The 18,054-nt window shown below is 43.4% G+C and overlaps 1 protein-coding gene across 4 annotated transcripts; it reads right to left on the bottom strand.

Annotated features, from left to right (window-relative positions):
• Positions 1 to 1,155: 1,155 nt before the first annotated feature.
• Positions 1,156 to 17,166, bottom strand: abcc10 (ATP-binding cassette, sub-family C (CFTR/MRP), member 10). Of its 4 annotated transcripts, none has more exons than XM_037094355.1 (22): positions 17,122 to 17,166; positions 15,895 to 16,109; positions 14,257 to 15,628; positions 13,822 to 14,049; positions 13,376 to 13,532; positions 12,679 to 12,827; positions 12,477 to 12,556; positions 12,121 to 12,292; positions 11,904 to 12,002; positions 11,480 to 11,669; positions 11,300 to 11,377; positions 10,907 to 11,092; positions 10,531 to 10,669; positions 10,218 to 10,410; positions 8,784 to 9,127; positions 8,360 to 8,529; positions 8,121 to 8,281; positions 7,491 to 7,744; positions 7,187 to 7,332; positions 6,301 to 6,398; positions 4,025 to 4,137; positions 1,156 to 3,924 (listed from the first exon to the last, which is right to left on the bottom strand). In XM_037094355.1, the coding sequence occupies exons 2-22, from the start codon at positions 16,068 to 16,070 to the stop codon at positions 3,789 to 3,791; spliced, it is 4,641 nt and encodes a 1,546-aa protein (XP_036950250.1). In that variant the 5' UTR covers positions 16,071 to 16,109; positions 17,122 to 17,166; the 3' UTR covers positions 1,156 to 3,788. The 4 variants fall into 4 exon arrangements, 3 of the variants coding, with proteins under 3 accessions (XP_036950250.1, XP_036950268.1, XP_036950260.1); XM_037094373.1 differs by lacking the exon at positions 17,122 to 17,166 and adding an exon at positions 17,109 to 17,117; XM_037094365.1 differs by lacking the exon at positions 17,122 to 17,166 and adding an exon at positions 16,860 to 17,085.
• Positions 17,167 to 18,054: the final 888 nt, after the last annotated feature.

Below are 18,054 nucleotides of genomic sequence, written 5' to 3'. Positions count from 1 at the left end.
TTGACTCGAAGCAGACAAACGGGTTCCACCTTTAAACGTCCCACCTCCATCAACTGTCAAGATGTAAACACACACACACACAGTCACACACACACCCTGCTGCAAACACACCCTGACTACCACACACCCGCAGCTCATATGCATGCAAACACAAACACACACACCCCCAGAGGCGAGAACACATCTCCAGTCTCTGACATGCTTCTCCTCAGACGTCAGCATCTTTTCCCACGTGAACACACACCTACATACATATACATGTATGTGTAGTAAACCCAGGACTAAACTCAGGACCTTGACTTCCAGGAACCGAGACAGAGCAAAACAAACATGGACCAAACACTCCCCGAAAGAACATGAGGAGTTTGTTAACATGAGAAAAATGCTGACCTGAGCCAAGGGAGCGGCAGGCGTTCACTGCGTGAGTCACTCTGATTACAGTCACCTGTTGGTCACAGAGAAGGAGGTCTGTGTGAATCTGGGTGGAAAAGAAAAGAGCAATTCAGCGGCATTCACAGTCATTATGTAATTTTACCTGGAAGGCTGCGTGTCTGACATTACGCAAGAACAACTGTGTTCTCAAGCAAACCTGCAGAAATAAAACAACAACAAAGTTTATAACAAGGAAATGATTTATTACAGTTTAATCCCAACAGAGCGCTTCATAAAGGGAAAAATCAAAATAAATCATTCACAAATAATTTGACATTTAGATGTTAATATCTTCAACATATCAACACATCAAGTCCAGTTCAGTGGCTCAGATGTTGTTTAATGCATGTTGTGATACTGTTCGGTATATTAAAAGAAAGACACAATTTGTTCTTTAAATCAATATCTGAAATCAAATTGACATTACAGCTGCAATGATTAAAATCCGTTTTGATAATCTATTGATTGTTTGCATCAAATTTTCAAGCAAAAAAATTAGTTTTTGCTTCTTTTTTTAATTTTAAGTCGAACTAAATGTAATATTTTGGGGGTAGGGTCATTTAACAGCACAGACAGTGAGAAACATTTTCATCTTTTCCTTCAGTTGTACCTAAACTGAAGTTGTCAGGACATCAGGATTACTGAGGCCAAAAGCATTCAAGATAACAGCTTTATTCTTTGCCTAGAAATTATCTGTAGATATCACAATAATATTATCAGTCAAAGTTTTTGCTTGTATGGAATCCAACAGAACTCCCACGCTGGCGAGCTGACTTGTGTCTCGCTTTCATCTGTCTTCTCCTTTTCTAATATTTAGACATCTTTTACATTAGAAAAATGCGACTATGATGTTGTCTGAAAAAATATATTTTCCAAACAGCAGATACTCAAACTAAACAACTGTTGAATAATTACCGGTTATAATAGCTTGTTGTGCTTGAAATGTCCATCCCTGCTAGTTACTGTGTCTTGTTCTTCTTCTCTTCTCTGTATTACGACGGGTGGCGACCAGCATTAAAAGGTGCAATATGTAAGGACTGCTAACTGCTGCTAACTGTGTTCTGTTGATACATCCATGATTGTAGCTACTATTAGCTTGCTAGCTGTGCAGCTAGCCCGACTCCTCGGTGAGAGTTGGTGTTTACACTGCTGGGGAAAAAGAGGCTTTCAGGCCTGAGGCTAGCTGGTTAGCATGCTAGCATGTCTGCAAGACAATAACCAGAATTCTTCTATTCTGTTTGCACACATGTTGCACCTGTAAAACATATCACTGCAACATATTATGACAAAACCAAACAGAATGGATCAACAGAAAGTACAACCACAAACACACATTCACAGAGAAGACCAACAATCAATTCTGAAAACATCTCCTCTGGTTAAAAAAAGCCCTCAGACTTCTTAATTACAAAAACATACTTAATAAAAATATATTTTTGGTTTGATGAACAAAATAGGAAACAAAAGACAAAATGACATAACCCAGGTATCAAATTAAAACCTCTGACTTACTGATCTTTTGTAATAATGTACTAATGATGATGGACTTTATGAATACAGTTCTGAACATTCATTAGAATATCATACTGATTAAAAAGACAAAAACTGTCATTAATTTGATGAAATAAAAATTAAAAAGTTCCTACAGACAAAAACAACTGGACAAAACTTAACACAAATGTAGAGTTGCTAATCATCAGCATACAGTGTTTCCAAAAAATCTCCAAAGGAACACACATACAACAAAAACTAGAGGGGACCAAAACAGCTTCCCTGAGGAACACCAAAAAACATCTGTAATAATTCATACACCCCCCTGTGAAACAAACTAAGTTACACAGATAAATGATCAAACCTAGTGTTTTCTGAGCTGTGACTGACACTAAAATCTGACTATGTTGTCTTTAGAATATTGCTTACTCCATGTTCCTCCGAGCTGAGCTGGCTAAAACCGATCTAGGCTCAGGTACGTGGTACCTTCACAAAATACACTTTGTTTCAATACTTTTTGCCTTCACCTTCATTTAAACCTCACTGTACATAAAACAAATACTTCAAATAATGTTACCATATAACTGTAACTGCAGGAAAACTGTCTGATGTTTGTTAAGTGTCCCGGAGTATTACTGCTTATGTGAAAAACAGCTAGTATAAAGCATTCTGTGGCTCCAGAGGAAGTTGCTGTAATCTGATAAACTGTCTCCAGTGATGTCACTTAGTATCTAAGATGCATTGTGGGTAATGTAGGCTCTGGAAGAATGAAGAAGAATGTGTGCCAATAAAAAGGTGTATCAATTTTTTCACTTTATTAATTTGAACTGTCCATAATGAGTGTTAATGAAGTGTAAAGTCAGATCAGTGGACTGTTTCTCAAAACATGATGTGCCTACATTACCCATAATGCAACATAGCCTCTGAGTGACATCACTGGAGGTAATTTATCAGTTTACACACAGCTCCCTCTGGAACCACAAAAGGCTTTAAAGCATTTTTTGACATATGCAGCTGAACTCCTCAAGACCTGTAATCACACCTGAATGTGATCAATTATCCTTTAACTCCTGCTGTAATGGAACATTGTTCTATATTTTCCCCAGATGTTTGGCAGCAGCTAACGGAGAGTTTTCATTTTATATTTCTTCCCTTTCACGTTTTTAAAGCAACAGTTCACCCAAAAATGTAAGTTCAGCCATCATCTCCTCCCTCCCACGCTGATGGAAAGTCAGGTGAAGTTTCATAGTCCACAAAACATTTCTGGAGCTTCACAGTAAATCAGAGTTGCAGCATTCTGCTAAACAACTGAAGCAGTCAGGGGCTTGTTTGAACATAAAAACAAGGACTCCATACAGCTCGTCATGTGTCTGGACCCCCGACTTTCCATCATCATGGGGGGAGGAGATGATGACAAAGTTTATATTTTTGGGTGAATTTCCACGTCACTCAAACATGAGTGTAACGACTGTCCAGCATCAGCCACCACTGCTGACTTTTAAAAGAGCTGATGACTAAGTGATTTTCCCAGAGCAAATAAAATAAAACATCAAAACATCAGAAACATACTGAGTCAACAGAAACAAAACAGAGTGTCAGACGAGCTTGTACTGGTCGAAGAGTCGTATCTACTGTTAACAGGTTGTAGTTATAAATTTAAACAAATCTTAGCTGTAAAATCTGCTCCATAGTTAAAAAAAATAAATAAAATGAAACAGGGGAAAAAAAAAAGAAAACAAGTTTGTTTTGTCTGTAAAAGTGTTTTTCAGCAGCACGGTGCAGAAAAAGGGCAGCGAGTTCTCGTCAAGACTTTTCAGCATAAAATATAAAAATACATCTTCAAGGTGTCTTTTATTTCCTCCGTCTCATTCTCCTCTGGACCCGACCAGCCGCTGGAAGATGGACTGGTCCGTTTGGCAGAGAGCAGCCGGGGTGTCAAACTCCGCCACCTTCCCAGCATGCATCACCAGCACCCGGTCACAGTCCATGATGGTGTTGATCCTGACGACAAAACAAAGATAAGAACGTAATTATGCAAAATCAGTCTGAAATTTGACAAGATTGGAAACTGATTTTTCAAAGATGGTTCCAGCTCTTGTACCGGTGTGCGATAGTGAGGACGGTCTTGTCATGAAACTTCTCTCTGATGGTTTGTTGCAGCAGTTTGTCCGTCTTCTGGTCCACGCTGGCTGTGGCTTCATCGATACACAGCAGCTACAGGACAGAAAACACAGTCTCAAAGTCCAGTGATGAGATCAGAGGCGGCGTTCATAAAGCTTCCTGGAAGAAGCTGCACGTGAGGAAATTCTGAGAACATTCTCAGAATTATGATGCTTTCTAAGAATTCTTCATTAAAATGTTAACATGATCTTTGTCAAGATAAAGTAAAAAAAAAAAAAACAAAAACAGAAGACTCTTTCTTTAACTGTAAAAATATTTTTTTCAAAAACCTTTTATTCAAGAATGTTTAACTGTAAAAATATTTTTAAAAAAATGTAAAAATAAAATTCAAACTGTAAAAATGTTTTTAAAAAATAAATAAGTCAAAATGTAAACTGTAAAAATTAACTATAAAAAATGTTTAAAAATTAAGAAAGTGTAAAAAAAAACTAAAAATGTTTTTAAGAAAACTGTAAAAATGTAAAATAAACTGTAAAATTGTTTGAAAAAACTAAAAATGTTTTATTAAAAACTGTAAAAATATTTGAAAAAATATGCAAAAGCAATTTGAAATGTGGTATTCCATCAACACAATGATCACACAAACATCTAGAGTGTTGTGTTGCTCTTAAGATGCCGTTCCTTCATAATTCATGCTAATTAATATTAATTAATATCAAATAGATTGAGCAGGTCCATAAAAATCACCAGCATGGTGACGACATGTAAGCAAATAAGTATCAGCATGTACTTTATGTGTAGGTGTGTTTTCAAACAATTGGTAGACTTCTTTCACAGAAAGTCATACAGTTTATTCAACAGAGCTTCAACATTGTTCACCGTCCATTCATTCTTATTTCTTTTGTTCATCAACCAATCACAACATTTAAAAAATGTGCCACACCTAGCAACGGGCTCGACCACGCCTCCTCACTGAGATCAGAGTTTCTGTCTGGTCCTCGCTAAGAGTTGCTCTAAGAATTTTCCTAAATTATCTTTTTGCTCCGACTCTCCAGGGGCCCTGGAGCTCAGTGTTTCCATTAATAACAGAGCAGGAGTTACTGGGAACGATGATGAGAGGGATGAAGGTGAAGCATCCTCTGACACGGGAGCAGGTCATATTTCAGTCAGTGAAATCAAGCTGTTACAGTCGATCAGAGTAAAGACAAAGTGTCTTGAATTTTAAATGTGTGCTATGTGTGACTGACAGTCTGAAAGGTTTTGTCTCATCAGGTTCTCATGGTGAGAACAAAACAATGCAGCATCATAAAAATAGAGCTGCTCCTCAGGTAAAGGTGTGGCTGAACATTCAGTTATAACACTTAATTATAATTAACTGCCCGCAAACACCCGAGGGAACGACAGCATGTAACACTGTTGATTTATCTCCCTGATATCAGCTGCACAGGTTAATCTTCTTTTTCATACAGTTGTGTCAGAGCTGGATTAGTTCACTGCTAATGCTGACCGAAGATCTGCTGCCGCTGCTCCACAAAACAAGGGATGGTCACAACACTGTCAACAGAACAATGAAGTTTAAACCCATTAAGTACACGGGCGACATCCTGCCCACCTGCAGCTCCTCATCCAGGTAACCAACTCTGCTGCAGAGTGGAAAACTACTCTCAGTGCATGAAATCAGGTCGTGGTCAGCTCATGGCGTGATGGAGGGCAGATGTTTGTCTGCACTGTAAACAGACACACTGTTTGATTTTCTGTTGTGTTCCTGACAAAGTAGCCGCTCGACGAGTGTTTGCTTTTGGATTTCTGTTTCTTAGAGTTCCCGTTTGATTCGGCTGAACTGGTGAGCTGCACCCAGGTGAGCTCAGTGTCAGCAGCTGTCGCCATCTTGTTTTACTGGAGCCAGAAGTGACCGTATGTGGATGAAAGGGTGGAACTGGGCACAATATCGTGATTAGATGTGGCAGCGACTTGTCAAAGCAAAGTCGATTTTACTCTAAACAGGATCATAATTTACTAAATGAACATCCAGCCGTGTTGAAGAAGACTTGAACCGAGAGACTGAGACCATAAACTCATTAGCTAACTGTTTTCTAAAGTCAAGTCAGACTTCTTTGTGAAACCGTTGGAGTCATTAGAAAGGACGCAACACTGAGAGACACTTTCACACTGGCTTCACTCCACAGACCCGGAGGCTGCGTCCATATTATACACAGTCAGGTGAGTGTCAGCACAATAACACAGGTGAGGACTCACCTTGGCCTGAGTCAGCAGAGCTCTGGCCAGACACAGCAGCTGTCTCTGTCCCACGGAGAAACATTTTCCTCTCTCACCGACCTCAGCATCCAGACCACCTGACACACAAACACACGAGACGTCAGATCCTAACGAGCTGATATCACTTTATCAGATAAAACTGTGTGAAGTGGCACATTCAGATACTTCACAGGATTTCTGCAGAGGACTCGTGCTTCAGCTGCAGCAGGTCGTGTTTTAATGTTTATGTTAAAATCTAAAAATTGAGATTCTAAGGCAGGATCAGCAATCCTCCCCGAATGTCTTCCAGTCGCCTGCGGCTGCAGTGACAAAGATGTTGGGTTTACTTTATTTTCCAGAGATCCTTCATTGATTTGTTTGTGAATTACTCAGGACAGGTTTTTGAGAAACCGAACTTTGAACAAACTGAATTTCTATCTTTTGTCGTTTATTGTTCAATCACTGAAGGTGGCATTTTTTTTTTTTATTTCTAGGATAAAGTCAAGCTGTCGTGGTAAAATACGACTTCCACAATGTGACAGTTGTGTCGATCCCGTCACCTTTACAGAGGGCTTCCTTTCAAACAGCCAAGGTAAACACAAACACACGAGAGGAGGAGGAAGATGAAAAGTAGTTGATACCTTCAGTGTACTTAGCTTTATGTACACTGGCAACAGTTGTGTGATCAGATAATTAACATCACGTGGTTGATTTGCCTGTTCAGATCACCTGATGTTTGAAATCAAACCGGACACACAGACACACCTCGGCTTCACAAGCATCTCTGTGCTCGTCATGAATTCACTGAGTCATCCGTCTCCTCGTCTCGCTTCATTACCAACTTCCTCATCACAACGTTTTAATCTCGTCCGTCTCAGCATCTCACCCATCCTGTTAACCACAGAGCTGAGGTGGCACTGGTCCAGCACGTCTAGCAGCTGCTGGTCTGGGTTTCGCCCACATGGGTCCAGATTCTCCCTGATGGTCCCGCTGAACAGGAAGGGGTCCTGAGGAATAATGGCCAGCCTGGACCTGCAGGGGGCGCCACCACAACACACAACACGTGTCCACTATTATCCCGTATTTTGTGTTAATACGATACTGAACTTTAATGCAACACCTTGAAAAATATTGATTATCTTATTTCAAACATTAATAAGGCAACAAACCCACCACCACTTCCCTCATACCTGAGCTGAGCCAGGCCCACGGTGCTGATGTCCAGCCCGTCCAGGAGAATCTGACCCTGGTCCAGCTCCACCATACGGAACAGGGCCAGGAACAGGGTGGACTTGCCGGAGCCCGTACGTCCCACGATGCCCACCTTCTCTCCGGGTCGTACCACCATGCTCACCCCGTCCAGAGCGTTGGGGAGACCGTCTCTGTAGGCCAGAACCACGGAACGGAACTCCAGCCGGCCCTGGTCGGGCCACGCCGGCGGCAGCTGATGATGACAGCAGAGAGGAGGAAGTGAAACAAGTGAAGGAACAAAAGAGACAAGACGCATCTTAGTGCAGATGTTTAAATGTTCATTATGTATATTAGACTACAAGTTAATTGTGTTTGTATCATAACAGCTGTTGTTTCCTGAGTTCACCACTAGATGTCACTAAATCCTGAAAAATGGTTGTTTAAAGATGCAGCACAGTGGTTGGATGAACGAGAATAAACCCAATGTAGTTAAAGTTGGTCTATGTGTGGACTGAGATCTCGTCCTTGGACCAAGACCAGTTGGAAACCAGAGCTCTCTATTCACATTCTCCACCACACCTGCTCTGTAACGGCTGTTCTGTCAGTTTCAGTGCAGCAGCTGGTCTCACCTGTGGGTTCAGCTGCTGCGGCTCGATGGGAAGGCCGGTGGAGTATTCCTCAGTCCTCTCCACACTCACCAGCTGCATCTCAGTCTCGGTGAAGTTGGATATGAGGCCAGACAGCAGCATCGTGATGGACAGGGAGTAGGACAGCGACAGACCCACCAGACCTGACGGGCAACACACAGTAAGGAAACTGACCGTCTCATATACTGGATCACAGCCACCAAACTCAGCTGTGGACTCACCTGGATCAACAGAATTAAACTGGTGTTGGACGACAGCGATCACCCCGAGGCCGGTCACCACAGAAACACCGATCAGCTGCAGCCGGATGTCCAACCACTGCGTGGCGGCATTGCTAAGAAACAGGCAACGCTGATTCTGCTCCAGACGTCTGGCGTTCTCCTCCACAAACCTGGAACAACAAAACCTTTAGTCTGGTGTGAAGAGAAGCACTGTGACTGACAGTGAGATGATGGTTCCTGACAGTGCCACCGTTAGTTTGTCCATCAGATATCAGTGATGCATTTATTTTTCCACTGTGAAATGTCACATATCGTCATAACTATTCTTTAATTATCTGAGTTCATACATGTTAAAAATCAATTGCTGACATACATTTTTAACTTCAAACAGATATAATTTTCTTCCTTCTTTCCCGTCTCTCACCTGGCAGAGCTGCCGCTGGCCCGGATGGTTCCGAGCCCGGTCAGCGTCTCAGAGAAGTGCGAGTAGAGTGGCGACAGCGTCAGGCTGTACAGGCGCTTCAGCTCCCGAGACGTGTGACGGTAAAAACGCTGCGTGCGGAAGTAGAACAGAGCGAGGGGCAGCAGGGGCACTAGGACCCAGGGGAGGCTGTAGCTGATTATCACCAGCATGCCCAGCAGGTTGAACACGGTGGCGAGCAGGATGTTCAGGATGAACGGCAGTTTGTCGTCCACGCTGTACACGTCCGAAGAGAAGCGGTTGAGAACGCGACCCATCGGGGTGGTGTCGAAGAAGGTCATCGGGGCCTACGGGAGGACGCAGACAGGAAGTTAAGAGTCAAGTTTCAAATTAAAATATGAGGGTAAAGATGAAAACAATGTCCTCTAAAAGCTGCTTATAGAGAGCTTTTTAGCATCTTTCAGCTCATTGTTTTGGTTTTACCGCCTGCAACTTCACTGAACTGGTCACTGCTCTCAGTGCTCAGTGCTACAAGAAGAAACTGGAAACTGTTCAGCAACAAACAGCTGACAATTCTACAGTGAAAAAAAGAGTGAATAATCGACCAGAAACACGATTTCAGGATGTGTAAATGAGCACAATTTAATGTGTTAATGTTGTGTCTGCAGCCTGTTTCTTTGGACACAGAACAACATTATCATTCAGCTGCAGTCGTGTCCGTATCCACCTGATGGAGAAACTCAAGATTTATTCCCCTTTTAGCTCTGGTTTGGTCTCCACCAGCCTCACCTGATAGATCAGCGTCACGACACAAATTGAGCGGCCGCACGAGGATTTACATGATAGCAAATGAAAATAATTGTGCTACAAGAGGCTCTTTGATGTCTGATTCATTTAAATGTACAAATATGATTTAGTAGATCTTTAAATGAATAGTTCAAGTTCTTCTGATGAGTTCTTTTTTGTTTTCTTGCCATGAGGAGACCGGTCCTAAAAACAAGCAGAGACATTTAGCTCGGCTCCGTCCAAAGGTTCAAAAGTTGTTTTCACACTTTGTCATGTGTGCAGATTAAACAAACACGATGTCACATGTTTGATTTTAGGTTGATGTGGACTTTACTTTTAGACAGAGCCAGCTCAGCCGGTTTCCCCTGTTAGCAGTCTTTATACTGAGCTACGTTTCCCAAAACACCAAAATATTCATCTTGTGTGAAGCAGTGTGAGCACCACATTTAGAGGTGTTTGAGGATAATTAACATCCTCTCATCAGCGAGTGTAGAGTTTCATCCTGGCTGACGTTCAGTCAGCCGCCTGGTGCTCTGACCCTCATCTTCTGCTGCCAAACATGACAAACACTCAATCTGCTCGGCTCGGTTCTCGCTGGCGGCCCGCAGAGAACGACAGTTGCTTGAGGTGCACGAAGCTCAGATGACGCACCTTCAGGACCCGGTCCAGGAGCCTTCTGTGGATGAACGTGGCGGCACAGACGACTCCGTAGGCAAAGAGGAAGGCTCGCATGGCGGTGAAGACGGTGTTGGCCACGGCAATGCAGGTGTACACCGTCAGGTAGAACTGGACGTCTGAGCTCGTGTTTGAAGGAAAGGTTTGAACTGACGAGGACGGAAAAGACCTGAAGGGGAGATTTAGTTTATTGACCTGATTAATTTATCCCATTCCTTTGGTAGCTTGACTCCAGAAAAACTTAATTTCTTTTCAGCCAAATAAACATTATAGTGATGAGTCAACTTACATCAGCCCTCCAGGTGAGAAGAGCAGCAGGTGAGGCGAGCTGAAGCCAGCTGAGGTCGAACTGTTCGTTCTCGAGGAACCGTTGTTTTTCAGCTCTGAGATCCAGTGAGAGAGCCACCAGTCAGAGAGGTTCCTAGAGGCTGAAACAGCAGGAAAAGTGTTCATTTATCTGCTTCGCTGGATGAAATACAGTGAAGTCTGGAGACAAAACTACAGTCTGAAACTACTCGAGGCTGAACAATCGCTTCCTGTAACATCTTGTTTGTGTTTGACTGCTGATTTCTTGGATCAGCTCCGTCCTTTGAGACAAACCGTTGATATAAACACAAAAGAGTGTCCTTAATAAGAGTGACTACATTAAAGCGGACGATCCAAACCTTGCATGAGGAGCAGAGACATCAGGATGGAAGCACCCAGCACTCCGCCCACAGCGGCCCAGTAGGTCCGGTAGACTCTCCATGACAGTCCGCCCGCCTGCTTCTGCTCCGCCCCCAACTGGTCGGGATCATCATCCACACGTAGATCAGGGGCAGAACCGGGATCCTCCTCGGGCTCGACGCCGTCTGGTCAGAACCGAGAAGAGACGTGAAAATAATGTTTTCAGCAAAGCTAAAGCAAACTACAGCTGAGAGACTCTCACTGACATCAGCCAGAACAACAGAACCAGCTTTGATAAGATAAGTGAAAAGATTTGATTTTATTAAGAAGACGTCAGTAAGTTCCACATTAACATACATACTGTGTTATATTATAACTCGAGGTGAACATACCTTTCTCTTTCATGTTGTGGTCGTTCTTTTGTTTTTTCGGCACCGCCTCCACCAGAGGAAGGATTTCTGCCGCCGTGCCTGTTAAACAGCAAAGAAACAGAGCAGGTGGAGTAAAAAAAAGGCTTGTTTATTACAATGATGGTGCTTTATTTGCAGATTTTCCCAGATTTTAGTTTCTACCTGTCCTGACGATCGTTCCGTTGTCCATGAGGACGACCAGGTCGGCGTTGTACACAAACTCTAAGCGGTGCGTGCAAAGGATTCTGGTCTTTCCCTTGAGGAGCTCCATGATGCATTTCTTCATGAGGTGTTCGGCCACGTCAGTATCGACCGCCGCCAACGGATCATCGAGGAGGTAGATGTCTTTGTCCTGAGGTGGCAGAGACATGAAAGCATGAATATCATGAGACACCTGCTGATTGAACATGAACACCGATGTGTTTCTGAGCTACTACTACTTTTAATGATCAACAAAAACAGAAATAAATACATATTAATGTATTTCTGTTCTGCAGTGGTTTTATCCTTTAACACTTGTTTAGTAAAACCTCGTCCACGTCTCTCTGTGCTGTGAGCAGATGGCAGGTTTGTGCAGTGGACCGACCATGTAAACAGCTCTGGCGAGAGCCAGCCGAGCCTTCTGTCCTCCGCTCAGAGTCACTCCGTTCTCTCCCACTTGTGTCTTGTCACCATTCGGCAAAACCTGAAAACGCATTCAAGAACTTTAATTAGTTTAAAACCCACACAAGGATCTCACACAGTGATGTTCCGAGACACTAAAGGGAAGAAATACAAAAGGCAGGAAATCATAATGATCGTACGTTGAGGTCGTCTGAGAGAGCGCAGGCCTCGATCACAGCCTGATAGAAGGCGGGATCGTGCGCTTTGCCGAACAGGATGTTGTCTCGTACTGATGCATGCTGGATCCACGGCTCCTGGGCAGCCAGACCGAAGCCAGCGGCTCTGTCTGCTACATATACAACTCCACTCAGCCTGCACACACAGGAGGAAAGAACAACAGCAATGACTGTGATCTCTTAAAGTACCTGTAATTTAATTTATCAAGACGTATCAAACCCTCCGACACTGCTCCACAATGCAAACAAACCTCATGAATTAACTGTACAGAAACCTTAATGGTAATATTTGAAGTTTTGGTTTAAGTTTGTGGTTTTACCTGCTGAGCTCTCCAGTGACAGCAGCCAGTAAGGAACTCTTCCCACAGCCGACCTTCCCCACCACCACGACCAGAGAGCCCTGAACCAGAACCACAGGTCAGCACTGTTACTGCCCGCTCAGACTTGTGTCTTTTTTAAAGTCCACTTTTAAATGAGACTTCTGACTTCACTCCTCAGCACCAGCTCAGCCAGAACCAGTACCTTGGTTATGTGAAGATTGAGGCTGTGCAGCTGCAGACTCCCTTTAGCTGCTCCACGTTCAGTCTCTCCGTCTTTGGGACTGTCGGGCCCCTGCCAGGAAAATGTCCCCTGGTTGAACAGGAGAGACGTCTGACTGTCTTCAGGAGACACTGAGACACATACGGAAGGTTTTTAGGTACAAAATAACAGATATTATTATATATATTAATCTAGTTTTCTTTTAGAGAAATAAGCAGGATTGAGTGATTGACTGCACAGGATGGACTGTTGTGTTTTTATCAGGGGTGACACCAACTAACTAACACACATATGCAGTAAAAAAATAAATGTATTTGCATGAGCAATCTGAATAATAAGTGAATTTAAGTAACTACAATGTACAATTATTATACTTGAGGACAATTTTGAGGTATTTTACTTGAGTGTTTCCATTTTCTGCTACTTTATACATCTATTCCACACATTTGGGCTGATACTCGTGATGTGGAAACATTCAGATAGTATTGTTGGTGGGACACTGAGTGACTGTAGACAGAGAGGATGCTGCTTCAGAGCCACAGTAGTGTGTTCACGGCTACAGCGTTTAGTAAACCTGCTCTTCCCTCAACAGACTTGACCAAATGTGAGCAGATAAAAACTGTGTCTGTGACCTTGAACTCATCCACCCACACACTCAAACATCAAAGAAGAGGTCTACCCAGAGCGTAGTACGCCTGCAGGTCCTGGTTGGTCAGTTTGAAGAAGCGCTGGATTCGTTCCAGAGACACTTTGGCCTCCAGGATGCCGTTGAGCACCCAGGGGAAGGCGTTGAGTGGGATGACCAACATTCCCACCAGAGCCAGCGTGGTGAACACCTGCAGGAGAGAACGGTTACCGCTGAGTCATCAAACATAACAACAACCTGCAAAGACAGAAAAATACAGGCTGCAAGCTCAAGTTACAATAACTTCTGATGCTCAAAGAAAACAGTTGTTGCTGCGATCAGAAATGTAAACTGGCAGCAGCCTTTAATCAATTCAAGATGACATTTGGTAATATTAGAATGGCACAGATTATTCCTAAGCTTTTATTTTGAAAAAACTCTTGTCAAACTGAACAACACTGAAAAGTTACATTTCAAATCATCAGGCAACGTTTCCCCACCTTGGCTGCAGTCAGCTGGTGTCCCAGCAGCACGTACGTGATGAAGGTGAGGATGGAGATGACTACAGGTAGAGCTGCCCAGGTGTAAACACACATGGCGTCCAGGTACTTGATGGCCTTGAGGTGCGACAGCTCTTGTTTACGACTCTCGGTGACCTTCTGAGTGAAATGAGGCTCCCAGTTGTAGAACTTGATGACACGAATGCCGAAGAGGATCTCGGTCATTAACTGGGAGAGAAAAGTCAGAAACTCAACGTCTTCCTTGTACAAATAATGCATTAATGTTACAGCAGATCTTACATTCAGTACTACTTTAAGAAAAATCTGATATTACATATGTGCACAACTGGAAGTAATGACAAGAATTCAGATTATAGTTGATGCAGATATCAATATTTATATCAACTATAACTGTAATATTTATAAGGTTCTCACCCTAACGCGGTCGTCCTTGCACCTGAGCATGCCTTTGCTGTTGCTAAGGATGCGGATAGCGAGGAACCTGTTGAACGGCAACAGCAGCACCGCCACACCGAGCCCTCCGAGAAAGGCCACACCCACCTGCAGGTACAGCAGGTAGAGGGTGATACAAAACCGGAAGGGCAAGCTCCACAGCTCATGGAAGCTACTGAAGAAGTTGACCACACGGTTGGTGTCTGCCGACATTAAGTTCACCAGCTCTCCCAGACTGAAGCTGGCCAGGCTGCTGCCGCTGACCTGCACGGCTTTGCTGTAGATGGACGACACGAGAGCTGCGCGTGCTGCCAACGCCACCTTGGAGACCTCGAAGACGAAGATGTTTCTGAGGACTGAGGTGAGAAGAGAGGTGGCAAAGAGCCCCAGAGCGCAGTAGGCACCCGTGCTGACAGGAGCTCCTGCATCCTCCATGAAGTTCACCAGAGCGCTCAGGAGGAGGGGCCCCGCGAAGCTCGACAGGTTCACCGACACCTTCAGCACACCAAGGATGTAAAAACGCAACCCAAACGCCTTGCGCAGCACCCTCAGCAGTCCTACATCACCCTCCAGCTCCAGCGGTTCCTCCTGGTTGTGTGAACTCCAGGTGCCACCCAGGAGGTTTCTGCTGACCGGCCTGGGCCACTGGTCCTGCCCGTCACCGACTGCAGCCCCTCGTCGGCAGGCTTCCCAGCACTGGTTGAAGTATCGACAAACCACATTAGTCCGAAGTTTCCGAGGGAGGTGATAAACATCAGCTGGTCTGTCCAGCTCCCCTCGCTGCCCTCGTCTGAAGAGAGGATTCAGCCACAGGTAGAAGAGCCGCGACACACAGCTGCTCCCGTCCTCGGCCACCATCTCACCTGTATCCGGCTCCGTGCTCTCTGGGATGAGAGGGGATCCATCCACAGCATTGATGTACAAAGTATATCCAGCATCACTGATGCAGGGGAATGTAAACGCCAGAAGATAAACCAGGAGAGGGACTGTTCTCGTTGAGGCGAGCACAAAACGTGCCAATTTCAGGGGCTGAGTAAGGTGTAAAAACTCCTGACTGTCACAGTAAATCATCAAGGTGATGACCACGTTTGGGACAGACAGAAGGACCAGCAGCAGCAGCAGCGGAGGTCCTCTGGTCCTCCTGAAGGCAGTTCTCTGGAGCACCGTGATGGCACTGAAGTGGACCAGCCAGGCCAGGATGGCACAGCCGTCAGCGAAGACGTCCAGGTACATGTCCGCCTGCTGGAGGAGACTCACCACGACGACGTCCGCAGTGAAGAGCAGCGCGGCCAGCAGAGCCGACACCAACCTGAGCCTCCAGCCACAGGGAGGAGACGTCTGGAAGAGGCTGCATCTACGAAGCAGAAACATCATTACAGAGGGAGAGATTTAACTTCAGGGCCAATCACAATCACAGAACAGTGTCTTCTGCAAAAAGACAGCAAAAAAATAACAGATTCTAAAGATGTAACAAGGACATTAAAGGATACGTGGAAAAGTTTGCCTTCGCTAATGTTAAACTGGAAATAGAACTTTTTTGTATTACTTTCTGATGCATGTATTAACTGACCAACGTGTGAATGGGAGCTCTACATGTTTCTACAGATGTGTGTGAACTACCTGGTCATGCCGAGGTAGCAGGCACTGAAAATGGCCATCCCTGCATGAGGCAAGGCTCCCAGGACGAGCTGGTTGAAACAGGGGCTGATGTGTCCATCCTGCCACACAGGGAGAGGATTCTGCTCGTCTGTATGACAGAGGCCTGCGACCAGCTCGGCCGGCCCAAAGTACCTCATCCCTCCTCCTATCTGACTGCTGTCATTCTGGAAAAATACCTGAGGAGCAGAAAATAACACTGTCAGGGAGAAGAGGACTGTTGGAGAGATGAAAGTGGTTCTTCTATCAAGATCTCTCTGAGATGCACGTCTGCTTCGGCTCGAGGCTCAGAACTGACCGAGCCAGAGCCGGTTCAGACCAGGTATCACTGTCTGTCCTTTCTGTCCTCAGCTGAAAATGAACACTTACATCACCAGGACAAACAGACACAATATTTTTTACACAGAGAAAGAAAGACAGACTTTATGTGCGTCGATTTCCTAGAAGGCCAAAAAACTTTCACAAAGTTTACAAAGCTTCTCCTATTACAACAGGTTACTAAAATGTGTAATTTTGTAACAGAGTCTGGGGAGAACATTTCTGAATCTCTAATAATAAACATTGTTTTCGTGTTTTGTCTTTAGTTGAAAAAATATGACCATTCTGAACATTTCAAATCAGTGTGAGCAGTCAAGTGTTCATCAGCTAAAGGAGCCTGAAGGCATCATGTGTGACAGTGAAGTAGACGCAAAGATAAACAAGAAAATATGATTTTCATATATTTTCCATTCTCTCTGCTTCAGTTCTGTTCCTGTGCAGTAGTCAGGAGAGTTTAGTTAGACACAATGGACGGTCAACACATACAAGAGGACAACAACCAGTCAACATTTTCAACAAGAACACAAACTTGGACAACAAACCTAACACACTTCATGTTGTCACTGGCATTACTTGTTAGTTTTCCACCATTAATGTGTTTCAGCACGTACCTGTAACCAGTGAGAACCAGTTAAGATATCAGGGAGGCTTCCTGACTGTGTGTGACCTGCTGAGTGTACTCATGTAAACAAATGAGGCTAGCTAACTAGCTTAGCTAACAACATATGAACCCGTCCGGCTTGTTCACTCGGCACCGCCACGGTAACACAATTATTAAGTAAATAAAACACCGACGAGACAATCTTGTGCTTTATGTGACTCAACAACACAACTAATGCCACAGAGTTAAGAGTAGAAACCTTTAAATATTACCGGCTGTCATCCAGCTACCTGGAAATGCTCCTGTCGACTGCTGATGACGCAGGCCACCACACAGCTTTTCAAAATAAAAGTCCCAAGTATAAATATTTAATTCAGTTGTTTATATTTATTCAACTTTAATTTTGATTGAATTATTGGGATTTATTTCTGGTATGAGTGTGATAACAGTTATCTAAGAATGGACTGAAACATACTTAAAGTAGAAAAAAGAAAACTTTAAGTTCAAAAAGTTGTATATAAACATATTTAAGTGCATCTTAATGGAGCCTCAATACAGTCAAGTACACTTTAGTGTATTTAAGTAAATCATTAGCAGCATCAATGATGAATCATGAGGAACCGGTGGAAGTCACTGATGACAACCAATCAAATTACTATAATTAAGTAATTTCTTTGGTATTTTTTAAGTCTGTATTTTTTACTACTACTATTAACAATCTAATAAGGTACTTTTAATCTTAATAGTGCATCAATCATGTGCCGTATAATTATACTAAAATCAAGTGTACCTCAGTGTACTTTGTTTTCACATGGGACAGTAAAAACTCAAAAGTCAACTCACTCTTACACAACATTTTTTTTCCCTATAAAGTAATCTAATTTGAAGCTGAAAAGAGAGAAACATTCAAAATCTTTTACATCTTTATGTTACTGTATTAAAAAAAAAAAGAATAATAAAATTGTGTTTCTTTCGACCAAAGTGACAAATTTACAGCACAGCATATGTTGATAATTGCATGTTGAAGTGTGTTGAACAACTCTTGTCTCTTATTTTGTGATTTCCATTGGGGGTATCACAACTTTTACACAAGTCAACTTTAAATTTCATTATTCATTAACTTAACATTTTCTAACTGATCTTAATGTCAGATATTTAATGTTTGTCTCTGTCTTGATGGATATAAATGGACTGTTAACACAGCA

Source organism: Acanthopagrus latus, chromosome 1, assembly GCF_904848185.1.
Source record: "Acanthopagrus latus isolate v.2019 chromosome 1, fAcaLat1.1, whole genome shotgun sequence".
Lineage (NCBI taxonomy): Eukaryota > Metazoa > Chordata > Actinopteri > Spariformes > Sparidae > Acanthopagrus > Acanthopagrus latus.
The sequence above is the reverse complement of the archived record's forward strand: the minus strand, read 5'-3'. Positions and strand labels throughout refer to the sequence as shown.